At 56.2% G+C, this 13,661-nt stretch overlaps 1 protein-coding gene across 1 annotated transcript in view; it reads right to left on the reverse strand.

The window, feature by feature from the left end:
- The window catches only part of SAMM50 (SAMM50 sorting and assembly machinery component), a 34,528-nt gene that overhangs the window by 14,700 nt on the left and 6,167 nt on the right, over nt 1-13,661 (reverse strand). The window contains exons 3-11 of the mRNA XM_025926772.2: nt 12,410-12,511; nt 10,568-10,655; nt 8,349-8,455; nt 7,136-7,266; nt 6,808-6,895; nt 4,420-4,548; nt 3,920-3,991; nt 3,127-3,213; nt 493-563 (exon numbers count right to left, since the gene is read on the reverse strand). Coding sequence (XP_025782557.1) covers nt 493-563; nt 3,127-3,213; nt 3,920-3,991; nt 4,420-4,548; nt 6,808-6,895; nt 7,136-7,266; nt 8,349-8,455; nt 10,568-10,655; nt 12,410-12,511 — 875 coding nt within the window. The remainder of the gene's footprint in view (nt 1-492; nt 564-3,126; nt 3,214-3,919; nt 3,992-4,419; nt 4,549-6,807; nt 6,896-7,135; nt 7,267-8,348; nt 8,456-10,567; nt 10,656-12,409; nt 12,512-13,661) is intronic.

The raw sequence follows: 13,661 nt of genomic DNA on the forward strand, positions 1-13,661 counted from the left end.
ACAAAAGCGTATGCAAATTATAGTATGTTGACAACATAATGTGCATGTGAACACACACATGCACACACACGCGCGCACAAACACACACACACACACACACACAAGCACACGTCCACAAATAACAGACTGGAAGGAAATAATTCCAAATGTTAACTCTGTTGATCACCGAGCAGGATTTTTTTTTTTTACTTCCTTAAATGTCTATTTTTATGTTTCTGCAATGCGTGTGAACTATATTCTCTCATGCTCAGAAGAGAATATAAGATTTTTAATACTATGAAGTTAACTCCCTCCCCATCAAAAAAGCAAAACCTATTCAGCATGAGGTATGTTGGATATTTTGAAGTTAGCTTAAACATAAAAACTGAAATAAAATTTAAAATATTCCCTCTCCCAAATGGTTAAGGTTCTCTAAAAGAACTTGTAAGAAACCAACCAAAAAGAGCCAAAGGAAAGCATGTGCAAGATACCCCCTCGCTCATTACTCCTTACCTGTCGGCAATGCTTGAGGGCTTATCGCCAATGGGCACCAACATCCCACCCCAGAGAGATGCGGAAAACACCTGCAGAAACAGACACACAGCCAAAGTTTTCTTCCGCGCCCCTTCCCGGCGATGAGCCCCCTGGGCTGGAAACCACACCAAGATCTGGCCACAAGCAGGGGCAGAGCTCTGCGCTGGGGGCTACACGCCGGGAACATCTGGCTTGGTGACAGTCTTTTGTGGATACTCTGAAAACCTGCCACTTCCAATTTCAAACAAGACACAGGAACACAAGCAAACCCCAAGCCCAAAGCCCCAGCAGGGCGTGGCTTCCAGGGCTTTGATTCCAGGAGGGGTGAGGCTGAGCGAGGTGGGAGACACGCCCCACGCGGCCAGGGGACGGCGCCTTTCCATGTGTCCTGATCTCTAGCGGGCCCTTCGAGCCCCCAGCAGCGCTCCCCTCTTCCTACGGGCGCCCCATTCACCCCGACGGTGACACCAAAGTGGGCCTCCCTCCCGGAGGAAACCAGTTTCACCCTCACCGCGGTGCCCAAAGCCCTCTGCCACCTGGTCCAACCTCTGTCCTCCCTGCGCTCTCCCTCCTCCTCCCCCTGTGTGGCCCCGGCAGACCCTGGCTCATCCTGGAACAGGCCCCACCCGGCTCGTGCCCAGACAGCCCGTGGCTGGCTCCCCTGCTCTGCCCTGGGTTCTGCTGCCTCACCCAGGGTGCCTTCCCGGACTATCTTACAGAAGACAGCACCCACTTGGGGCCGCTTTCTCTTTACTCTGTGGTCTCATTCCTCAGGACGCTCGCCGCCTGCTAAATTGCACACACACACGGACCTGCTTGCGGGTCTCCCTTCACTAGAACGTGAGGGGGCAGGAGCCGCGTTCTACTTCCTGAGGTACTTTTGGTGCCCAGACGGTGCTGGGCAGCCGATACAGATGTGCTGGGTGAGGGGTGGTGATGAGTGACACCTGGAGACAAGCACAGGCGCTGTGAGCACCGAGCAGGAGCCCCGACCGGGCCCGGGGGTCACAGGAAGCCTGCAGGAGACGAGCCCGTGCCAAACTGTTAACAAGGCTGCGACGAGAGGCCAGCCAACAGCGGAAAGAAGGGACCCCAGCAGAAGACAAAGTACAAGCGCCTGGACGTAAAAGATCCTCGTCCTTCTGGGAGACGGACGTAAGTTTAGCAGAGCCAAAGTACGGGGAGGAGGGGACAGAGACGGGACCACAGACTGCGTGCCCCGTCAACAGCACCCCCTTCACGCAGGGCAGCGGTACCCCACGGCTGGCATTTCAGAAAGACCAGCACGTCTGCAGTGTGGAGGAGAAGGGGGAGCAGACACGGCCCAGAAAGGGACACCCCTGCCAAGGCGGGAAAGAGCGGCATGGGATTTGAGTGACACTGAGCGGCCAGAAGAGGCGGGACCTGGCGCCTGGTGGCCTTCAGGGCGAGGGCTCTGAGCGGTCAGGGCAGTCAAGGGCAGCTGGGCGGACAGGTGTGTGAGCCAGTGGACTCGGGAGCCCGGGTCAGGCACAGATTCGGGAGGGAGGGAGGAGCTGGTTTCACACGCGCCGAATTTGACGCATCTGCGAGGAGGAACACAGTCAAAAGGCCTGGCAGCACGTGACGCCGGGGGCGGGAGGGAGGACCGTGCCCAGCTCTGGGAGCACGGCACGAGGACGGAGCTGCAGCCCCAGGCGGGACGAGACGCCCCAGGGACCGTGGCTGCGTAGGACCTCTCGCCGAGAATCCAGGGGGAGTGTGACAGGCCACGACAGGACTCCACCAAGAGGAAATGGAGGGAGACCACTGAAACGACGGCACCCAGTGATGACGATGTCACGGGTTGTGGCGAGGCCCGGGGAGGGGACCCGGAGCCGCTCACTGAACTGGACAACAGCGAGGCCACTGGACCAGCAGCAGCAGCAGGGGAAAGGCAGGAAGGAAATTCAAGGGGTGATGAGCCCAGGCCTGGCCAGGGGCAGTGATAAGGGACTTCAGAAACAGACCAGTGTATCATTTCATTCACACTGGCCCCTCACCCCCTCACCCCGAGTTTTACGGTAGCAAAGGGCACAGGTCGGGGGAAGGGGGGGCAGGGCACAGAGAGCGGTCCCCAGTCCCCGGGGCTCTGGGAGGACGGGAGAACACGTCAGGGGCTCCTGTGCCTCGGTCAGAATCCGGTCGCTTACTCCCCATTCCTGAGCAAGTCAGGAGAAACCAGACCAAACTGGATTAAAGATCTAGAAAAGAAATTCCTAGAAGTGCCCAGAGCCCTGCAGACTCAGCAAAATAAGGTGAAGACTCAGAATTTCTATGGAAGTGACCTTAGGAGGGAAAGGAAGCACATTCCTCGGTCCTCCATACACGTTCCCACGACGGCCCCGAGCCGACAAACGGGGAAGCTGCTCTCCTGGGTCCCGCATAAAATGGCTGACGGGTTCCTTATAAAGAGAAGAAGGATTGCTTCTCCCCAGAGTTTCCTCAACCCTGGCTAGGTTGAAAAGGTCAAGCACGAATGTTCTGCGCTTGTGGTCTGGGTCAGGCCTTCACTACCTCGGACCTCGGACCTGAGCTCCTGACAACAAATGCGGGGGACAAAAATGCAGGTGGCCGTTCCGGCTGGACACTCACTGAGTCGAATATGAGCTGTTTATTCAACTGAAGCTCGAAATCTTCTTTGATGAAGCTCACGTCCCCTCCGGTGTAGCCGGCCAGTTCCTGTGGGCGAATAATCCGCAGGTCAAAACGGAGCAGGCAGACTTAGGCCCAGGCTTCGACACCACGTCACCGCGAGGGCTCTTTAATTTTGTTGTTTTATACTTTTAAACGGGCAAGAGACTGCGTCTGTCTGTGTCCTAGAAGCTCGATTCTAGTTGTTCTAGAAGGTACCGGGGGACTGTCAGAAATGGAGAGGCCTCAAACTTAGTGAACAGCTGCACAGTTACTCCTGCACGTGAGCAAGAAAGACCGGCAGCCCGGCTCGTTCCGCCCAACCAGCGTTTGGAAAACAGAACTCGCCCATCGTGTACAATTCGGCCCGTCCCAGAAAAAATCTGATTTCTCGCTGGTCCTCTCATCCCGAAGGCCAGGCGGACAACCAGGGTGCCACCCGGCCGGCATCCACACTCTCTGCCTTGAGGTGTCTAACCAGTGCCAAGGGACTCATTCAGCCCACTCACAACCCTCCTCCCGGCCTAGGAAGTGACCCCAGCCCCGAGGCCAGAACCCCACCCCCGCTCCGTCTGTGGACGCAGGACACGGCACTGCGGGGAACGGGTCCAGAGCCGACACCCCCTCCAGCCGTTCTAGAACAATCTCCATAATTAAAGGAAGGCGTGCCGTATAGAGAATGTGCCTCCCGTGTGGGGCTCTCTCCCCTCCCGGGTCACCGGCCAGCAGGTCACACGCTGCGAAGGAAGGGTACCTGGTTAACTTTCAGCAAAGCACCTCTCCTGGGCATGATGGAGGAATTCCGGGAGTCGATGACCATCGCGTGCTAGAAGAGACGCGCATGCGCATCGGGCATTTCGCTGTGAGTGGGCACGTCGGGCGACAAGGAGCGCTTCCTGAGCACCAACCTCAGACTGGGCTCCCGGCCGCACCCCTCGCCCTATCACGTCACTTCGTCGTCAGAAAATCCCTCTGGGAAAGCAGCACCTCGTCCCTATTTCACAGCTGGGGGGGGCCCACAGGGTGGGGCAGACCTCTCAAGGAGCTTGAGCCTGACCTGAGTGACCTCCGCCAGCTTCCGGCTACACCCCAGGACCGGCTCTCAGGCACACCTTTGCTGGCACCACTGACGGTACCCACGGTAACAGGGGCGGTGCCACCAGCCGCCCAACCCACGGCCCTCCTCGGTCCCCGGGGTCGTGGAGACTACCCTCCCAACGCCTGCGAATCGCAGTGGGACAGGGGAGCCCTTACCGAAAGAGAGGACTTCAGCGAGTGCCCGCTTTCTTTCCGCACGGCGAAGGACGCCGCCCTCGAGAGGCAGCCCAGCTCCCGCCACACGCCGTCCCACTTGACCGTGTGGCTGGTCTTCCAAATGGGAAACTGTAAGCACACATGGGGAGTCGTCCCCAGTCGGGCCTCAGGAGGAGGCGTCGTCACACGGCCAACCAGTTAAATACCTAAGATGCATTATTTTGAACGGTGGGCAGGAAGGGCAGCGGGAGGGGATAAAGCGGGGACACTGCTCAAAGCGGCAGGACCGTGCCCCGGGGAGGAGACGGGCCGCCTGTGTGAGGGCCGCACTCAGCTCTGTAACCCACGGGCCTCTTTTCCGGCTCTAGGATGGCTTGACCTGGCCCCCCCCCCCCCGACCCTCCCAGCCCTGGATCCCAAGCCAGGCCGGGGGACGGCAGTGACCCACATCGGCCGGCAAGAAGAGGGAGACGGAGGCGCTGCTGAGTGAAGAGCGTCCTTCCTGCGGCCAAAGGCCTGAGCCAAGTGAACCCGGGGCGAGTGGGACCTGCCTCTCGCCCCGACCCTCCGGCCCCCGGGTCAGGCCCACCTACGTTCCCATCTCTGAGACGCCCAGGTTGTTTGTGAGCAGTGAACGCTGGCTGGTGGCCTCGGTGCGACGATGAGGTGACTCTTACGAGGAAACCAGGTCACCTCACACTCCCTGGAGCGAGTCAGGCGCTGGGCACCCTCTCGGGCCTCGCTCAGGGTGAGAACGCGGGGCACCCGCGTCAACTCCATCTCTTATCAAGCACCCACCAGGCACCGCGTCAGGTGTTGGCGAAGCAGAGAAGATACAGGCCAGCCTTGCTCACCTGCCATTTCTGCCCTTAGGGCCGCACGAGACTCCGCTGCTCCCCCAAAATGCCTGAGGCAGGTGTACTGCTGGCCTAAATCATTTCTTCCAGAACTTATAAGGCAGCTCGTCCCAAGAGAAACACAACTGCCCACAGAAGACACATTTTATGTTTCGGTGTGCACAGTCAGGAGGACGAGGCAGAGGCCAGACGGTGCCTCTTGTCTCCCGCAGTGAGCCCCACCCTGCGTTGGCACCAAGAGCGCACCATGCCTCCAGGAGCTCGTCTCTCAACCCCAGGGCTGCCAGCCACAAGTGCCCTCTGTCCCTCTTCTCCCTTTTCCCCTCCCCCACGGCCTATTCCAACAGAGCTTCCACCTCTGCTATTTCCTGTGGATAAAGGAGGTACTTCTAAGAATCTGCTATTTAGAAAAGGCTTAGAACAAAGGGATAAAGGGGGACACAGGAGAAGGATGGGGAGAAAGCCTGCAGTCCCGGGCACACTGTCGATGGCCTCCGGAGAGGGCAGCGTCAGCCGGGGTTGGTGGGGGGCCTTCCCCACCCTGCATAGGGCGGGAAGGAGTCTGAAGGCTACTCCTGTCACACAGGGCAGGTGGCCACACGGAGAATCGAAAACGGAGCTACAAATGCTCACGTCGCGTCCTGAGCCAGTGGCCGCCGGTCCGCCTCCGTGCCGGGGGCTTCCCCGACCCTGGTCTGTCTGCGAGGCTGAGGAGCCCGAGTGGCCAGCGTCCCCCGGGCTGACAAGGACCGAGCGGCACAGCAGCGCTCGAGCCCCGGGGGTGACGGCAGGGCTCCAGCAGGGGCTCTCAGACCAGAACCGCCAGGGAGCAGGCGGGCAGACGCCCCAAGATGCTGGTTCGGCAGGCAGGCGGGCCCAGGAACTTGCATTTCTAACCAGCTCACGGGCGAGGCCATGCTGCTGGTCTCAAGGCCACCCCTGGAGAACTGCTTTTACTCGGCACCGCGTGCCGTCTTTCCTCACTAACCGAAGCCCGAACAGGAGGGGAGGAGGCGGCACCAGTGTAAAAAGGAAGGGAGAGAGGGCAGGGTCGTCAGGAAGCCAAAAAGTGGTCCGACGGCAGGAATGCCACCTGCTGCGCTTCGCCACGTCCTGCTGGAAGCGCCCTTCAGGGCAAACCAGCGAGGGAGGCCCTCGGTAACCTGAAGCGACCCTGCCGGCTCTCAGAAGCTGTCGGCCTCAGCACATCCACGGAAGGATGAGCACACGGCCCCACGGGAAGCCAGAAGCGCAGCCGCCATGACGGAGCCGGGCCACTCTCTGACCCCCGGCAGTCCAAGCGTGGCCCGTGGCAAGGCGCCCGGCCGGGAAAGCAGCCGACAGCAGAGGGCCAAGGACAGAGGGTGACCCCGGCCGCGACGCGCACGCTGCGAGAGCCAGCCCGCTGCCAGGCCTGCCCGCCCCCTGCCCGCCCCCGGCCCACCCCCACTTGCTGACTTTGGCAGTCAGCTACGCAGGCGCCTGGTCCCCCACGCAAGCGCAAGAAAGGGAAGGGCGGGAGGTCACTCACGCTGTACTCGGCCGACACCCCTCTGTCCGTCTCCCGCAGTGAGCTCCAAGGGAACTGGCCGGTGACTTTATACAAGTTTACGGAGAAACTAGGAGACAACGGGACAGAGCTTTAACAGCTGAAACAGGGATTATAACTTGTACACATTTAAATCAACAGATTTAAAAATACACTTCTGGGGTTCATCTTCAGGAGGAAAGCTACGGCACGCTGTGACAGGGCAGAAGCGTCAGCCGATCCTGTCAAGTGTCTTTTCGCAACCAAGGCCTCTACTTTAACTCTTAAACCAGCCAAGCCACCGTACTCAACGATCTATTTGGCTTCCTACTTTCTTTCGAAGTTTCCAGGCCGTGGTTTGAAGAAGGACAGGCCATACGAAGTTTCTTTCGTTCCGTAGGAAAACTGAAAAGTCACCTTTTCTGCACGGCCTAGAAGATTAGGGAGTTTGAGGCCAAGCACCTAAGAGGAACAGAAAGACAGCGGTGGTTTAAACGGGAGGAATGGCAACTGTTAAGAAGGACTCTGCCAAGGGGTCCTCCTAAACACAGGACAAAAACGCAGACTGAAGGGCTTGCCTTTCATCTGGAATTGCTTTTACTCATCAAAACATGCCTTTGTTGGGGGCGCCTGGGTGGCTCAGTCGGTGAAGCGTCTGACTTCAGCCCAGGCCATGATCTCACGGTTCGTGGGTTTGAGCCCTGCATCAGGCTCTGTGCTAATGGCTCGAAGCCTGGAGCCTGCTTCAGATTCTGTGTGTGTGTCTCTCTCTCTGCCCCTCCCCCACTCACGCTCTGTCTCTCCTTCAGAAATAAACGTTAAAAAAGAAAAAACAAACATGCTGAGTGCATGTGCTCCCCACATACGCCTCGTGACGACAGACAGGCCCCACTTCCTAACTGCAAAGCCAGGGAATCAGGAGAATTTGAACTAGAAAACTTAATACAAACACTCCCCAAATCGTCCCTAATGAACCACTGACGTTACTATTGTTGTCAAACAATCTATAACATACTCTGGTCGGGATGGGGGAAGCAGGTGAGGAGCACCGGGGGTCCGGTGCGTGGGGCTGCTGAATCGCTACCTCGAGTGCCCACGCTAACGTAGCACGGCATGTTAACTAACTGGAAGCATAATTAAATTAAAAACTACAACATACTATGATCAATTCTAGGAAGATCGCTGAGAATCCACGCGTTAGCCCGCAGAGACGGCGGTGTGTGACAGAGTCTTAAACCCACCCTCAGTTTTTTTTTTTTTTTTTCAACGTTTTACTTATTTTTGGGACAGAGAGAGACAGAGCATGAACGGGCGAGGGGCAGAGAGAGAGGGAGACACAGAATCGGAAACAGGCTCCAGGCTCCGAGCCATCAGCCCAGAGCCCGACGCGGGGCTCGAACTCACGGACCGCGAGATCGTGACCTGGCTGAAGTCGGACGCTCAACCGACTGCGCCACCCAGGCGCCCCCCACCCTCAGTTTTGAGAACGGGCACAGTCTCAAAGCTCCTAAGTGAAAGTTCCACCGCGAGGAAGTACATCATACCATACTGCCTTCGTTGTTCCCAACCATGGTGTTGTAACTGCCCGTCAGTCTCCGCAGTTCGGTTACTTCAAAGGTAACGTCCAACCCGTTTGGAAGGGCGTCATCACCTAAGTGTACGAGAAATGCTGGTCAGTAGGACAGGTAGAACCTGTGATTTCACGTAGGTCCCACTGCTAACAAGGAGACAGAGCCTTCTGAAGTCAGCGTGCTTTACGATCTTCGGAAAACACACCCTCTGTCTTAAAGTTTGAGAACACTCCGACACAAAAATCACAATTTACTCCTACACCTGAAAAGCTGTGTCTGGCTCCTATGGCAGAAGAGACCAGGAACAGTCAGACTTTGCTACAAGGAGAGAACTACAAGCAGCAGGATTTGTTTCAGCACACGTCATGTGCTGAGGGCGTTTGCTGAGGGGTCCTTGAAAACACGTGGGGCCTCCGTGCAACTGACATTAAATGCAGAATTCCTCTGACCAGAGGGACTGCGGCAGCCCTGAAGGAGGAGCAAGCAGTTCAGCACAAATTAAGAGGCAACTGTCCTCGTCCTTCTGCGAAGCCAGGGGTGCGGTGCCTGCAGCTGCCTCTATGCCCGCCACGTGCCCCGGGGTGCCAGGGAGCAGGGCCGAGCTCTGCAAGGCCTGGGGGCCGCTCACAGAAGGGCAGGACCCACCCTGCCACCCTGGCTGGGCAGCGGCCACATGTGGCGAGCTGCCTAAACACTGGCTCCTGGATCCTCAGACACAGGCCAGGGTGCAGCCTTGGCACCATTTTTTTTTTTTTTTTCTTTAAATCAATAGACTTCAGGGGCGCCTGGGTGGCTCAGTCGGTTGAGCATCCGACTTCAGCTCAGGTCACGATCTCGCGGTCCGTGAGTTCAAGCCCCGCGTCAGGCTCTGGGCTGATGGCCCGGAGCCTGGAGCCTGCTTCCGATTCTGTGTCTCCCTCTGTCTCTGCCCCTCCCCCGTTCATGCTCTGTCTCTCTCTGTCTCAAAAATAAATACATGTTAAAAAAAAAATTAAAAAAAAAAAAAGACTTCACTGTTGCAAGAGGCATTAGGTTTATAGAAAAATCAGGCAGAAAGTATAGAGAGTCCCCATAGAGCCACCCCCACCCCGACACACTTCTGTCTCCGATCATCTTGCATCGGTGTGGGACGTCTGTCACAAGTCACACATCAATAGCGAGACATCAGGAGGAAATACAGGGAGGTCTGCACGGTCCGTTCTCGGTGCTGCACATCCTAGAGGGTCTGACAGATGGTTGATGTCGAGCACCCCCGCCACAGAACCACGCGGAACAGTTCACTGCCCTAACTGTTCTTTTTCACAACTTCCCGGGTAATTCTAGCGGGCAGCTGGGGCGGAGAACCCGACAGAAGCGCCCCCATGGACCACGTGCACGTCACGTTTACGACAGGCAGGAGAACGCAGAGGCTACGAGCTGCCAACAAGGCCTGCCAGGAGGAGAGCACTCTGGAGCAGCAGCAAAAGGGCCGCTGGGGTCACTGGGGCAACTTACACCTCTCTGAGCCCTGGTTTCCTTATCCGGAAACACGTTTCCTGCAACAACACTAGCCCCGGGCCCGGGTCCTGGTGAGGACGGAGCTGGACGCGCGTGGAGGGCAGAGCCTCGCCCGGGGCTCTCCCCGAGGGCACAGAGGAGCTGGCCGCCCCGGCCCTGCTCCACCGGACTGGAAGCTCTGCCGCTGGACTCACCCTGGTACCCAGCACAGGGCCTGCCCGAAGCAGGTGCTCACCGGTCAAAGAAGAAACGTTGGCTAGGTTGACAGCCTCGCACCATGTCAGATGGCACACGAGCAAATGAGCAAAAACGAAAAAAGTGAGCTCTTGATTCCTGGCGCCCTCCTGTTTAAAGCACACGTGTAGGTGGAACCTGGCTGCCAAGAGCCCGTTCGGACACCTGCTGGGCTGGGCTACCCCGAACGAAGCCTGGCCCCCTTCCTCGCGGTCCTTCTCAGAACGCCTGCACCATCTACAGGTTCAGATGACAGTACCTTCAAAGTTCACCAGTCTTCCCTCAGCCTGACATAAAACTCACCACCATCATCCCAGTTACTCCCCTGGGACGGCTAACTACCTATGTGCTCGGTACACCTCCAGGAGCAATCTACGTCTGGCCACACGTACAGCTTTCGTGATCCCGCAGGATGGGCGGGAGGGGAAATCAGAGACACTAGGCCAACAACAGGTAGGTACCTTGACACGTGTCGATCAAAACATCCACTTGTCTAAATATTCCCAGGCGAAGCAATTTCTCCCGGGCTTCGTGAGATTTGCGCATCACCTGTGAGAGAAGGAAAAGAGACGATCTTCCTCCAGTGGCCAGGACGGAGGTTTAGTGCTCGGTGCCGAGCCACCAAGAGGAGAGCCCCGCTGCGACAGGACGCGTGAGGGGACGGACGAAGCACGGGAGGGGACGGATGAAGCACGGGAGGGGACGGACGAAGCACAGGAGGAGGACGGCCAGGTATTTCACCCGGCAGGTGGGTACGAGTTCCACAAAAGAGCTCTCCACGCAGCGTCAAAAATGAAAGGTGCAGAAACACAGCGGTTATCACGGAAAGGCTGCGCAAGGAGCCCCAGCCGTGCTACCTCTGCAGAGCGAGCCCGGGGCCGGCGGGGGAGGGGATACCTACCTTTCAGCTCAATGGCCTGGGGACCATCACACTGTGCTTATGTATCACCTTAATCTCTGTTTTTAATGTTTCTCTCTTTATTTTTGAGATTGCACGTGCGTGTCAGGGGGGCCAGAGTGGGAGACAGAATCCTAAGCAGGCTCCAGGCTGTCAGGGTAGAGCCCAACTTTAGTCTTTTTTTTTTTTTTTTTTAACAGCAATCTTTTTTTTTTTTTTTTTTTTTTTTAACATTTATTCATTTTTGAGAGTGAGAGAGACAGACCATGAGCAGGGGAGGGGCAGAGAGAGAGAGACACAGAATCCGAAGCAGGCTCCAGGCTCCGAGCTGTCAGCAGACGGCCTGACGCGGGGCTTGAACTCACAGACTGTGAGATCATGACCTGAGCTGAAGTTGCTTAACCGACTGAGCCACCCAGGCGCCCCTAAATAGCAATTTCCTTAAGGTGAGAAAGGCCAAACAGCTGGGTACTGATGTGGGGAACAAAGGCAAAAAGGAAATGTAGATAGAACTAAATTTCCTTACCACCTGCAGCGCACTGACAAACACCTGAGGCAGGCAGAGTAGAACATTCCTCCAGGAGCTCCCTAAGGTCTCAATGTTAATGCTTTGCCGAGGGAAAAGCCACCTTAGCTTGACCGCAGCCAGGCCTCCAGTATCTTAGGAATCCTCTTTAGCATCTGAAAGTCCTTTTGGAAACCTCCCCCAACTCCCCCAGTACGTAACCAGTCACTCCTCACAATCCTGGGGCAGCTCTTTCTGCCCAAGGCTCCTTGTCCCCACGCTTTAATAAAACCACCTTTTTGCACCCACGACATCCCAAGAATTCTCTCTTGGCCAACAGCTCCGAACCCCAACAGTTTCCCACATCAGGTACTGACGGGCCACCTGGAGGAGGCTGTTGGGGGACTCTGCCCGGACATGTCCAATGTGGTTCCAAGGGCCGAGAAGGACAGAAGGCGCCCTCCAGGGAGAGGACCGGAGATGCTGACATCCAGGACAGAGACCAGGGGATAAACGGAGCCAAGGCCGCAAGGTGACAGCAGGAGTGGCTAACAGCGGAGCACCCACCACACGTGGCAGCACGCTGGAGCACCGAGCGGGGTGCCAGGGAGAGAGCCAGCCGTGGTGCCTATGACAACGCTGGCGGGCGGCGAAGAACACGGGACGGACTAGCCTCTGGGGCAGGAGAGACCAGAGGCGAGGGCATGTGCAAAACACATTAGGTTTGCGGGAGGCGCTCGGGGGGACTGGGGAGGCTCAGCCTGGGCGCACCAAGGCTCCCCTTCAGGGTGGGGGGCAAGGTCATGCGCAGAGAGGCTGGGGTGCAGCTCAGTGGTTTGAGACAGATGTGGAGGTTCCTCGGGAGGGAATGGGAAACAGGGCCAAGTAGAGAGAACTTGCCTCAATAAGGTTTTTCGCCTTAAAAACATCTCCGATTTCACATATGATGAGATCATCTTTGGTTCTTCCGAGTCCATCAAAATGAACGTGTTGAACGACCACCTAAATGTGACAAAGGGACACTGATTGTCATTTTTTTGTTTTAAATGCCGTTTTGGTTTTTTTCCAATTGCAGTGGAGATAACATACAGCGTTATAGGAGTTTCAGGTGTATAGTGTGATTCAACACTTCCACACATTATGTTGTGCTCCCCACAGTGTCCTCTTAACCTCCTTCACCTATTTCCACACATCCCCCCCCACCAACCTCCCCTCTGGTGACCATCAGTGTGCTCTCCATGGTTAAGAGTCTGTTTCTTGGGGCGCCTGGGTGGCTCAGTCGGTGAAGCATCCCACTTCGGCTCAGGTCATGATCTCACGGTTTGTGAGTTCGAGCCCCACGTCGGGCTCTGTGCTGACAGCTCAGAGCCTGGAGCCTGCTTCGGATTCTGTGCCTCTCTGACTCTCCACCCCTCCCCTGCCCACATCTCTGTCAAAAATAAACAAACTTAAAAAAAAAAAAAAACACACACAAAACTCTGTTTCTTGGTTTGTCTCTTTTTGCTCATTTCGCAAATTCCACATACAAGTGAAATCATGTAGTATTTGTCTTTCTCTGACTTACCTCACTTAGGATTATACTCTCTAGTTCTATCCACGTCCTTGTAAATGTCAAGGTTTCGTTCTTGTTGTCTGAGTAATATTCCAGTGTGTGTGTGTGTGTGTGTGTGTGTGTCCATCTGTTGACGGACATTTGGGCTCCTTCCATAATTTGGCTACTGTAAATAACACTGCAGTAAATGTAGGGGTGCATGTATCCCTTAGAATCAGTGTTTTTGTGTTTTGGAGGTAAATACCCAGTAGTGCAATTGCTAGATTGTAGGTCAGTTCTGGTTTTAACTTTTTGAGGAACCTCCGTGCTGTTTTCCACAGTGGCTGCACCAAGTTGCATTCCTACCAACAGTGCATGAGGGTTCCTTCTTCTCCACATCCTTGCTAACACCTATTATTTCTTGTGTGTGTGATTCCAGGCATTCTGATAGACGCGAGATGATATCGCAGCGTGGTTTTGATGTGCATTTCCCTATAGTGAGTGAGGTGGAGCATCTTCTCATGTGTCCGTTGGCCATCTGGATGTCTTCCTTGGATGTCTGTTCGTGTCTTCTGCCCGTTTTCTAATTGGATTATTTGTCTCTTTCTGGTGTTCAGTTAT

The sequence above is a fragment of the Puma concolor genome, chromosome B4 (genome assembly GCF_028749965.1).
Source record: "Puma concolor isolate L17-30 chromosome B4, mPumCon1.1.hap2, whole genome shotgun sequence".
Classification (NCBI taxonomy): Eukaryota; Metazoa; Chordata; class Mammalia; order Carnivora; family Felidae; genus Puma; species Puma concolor.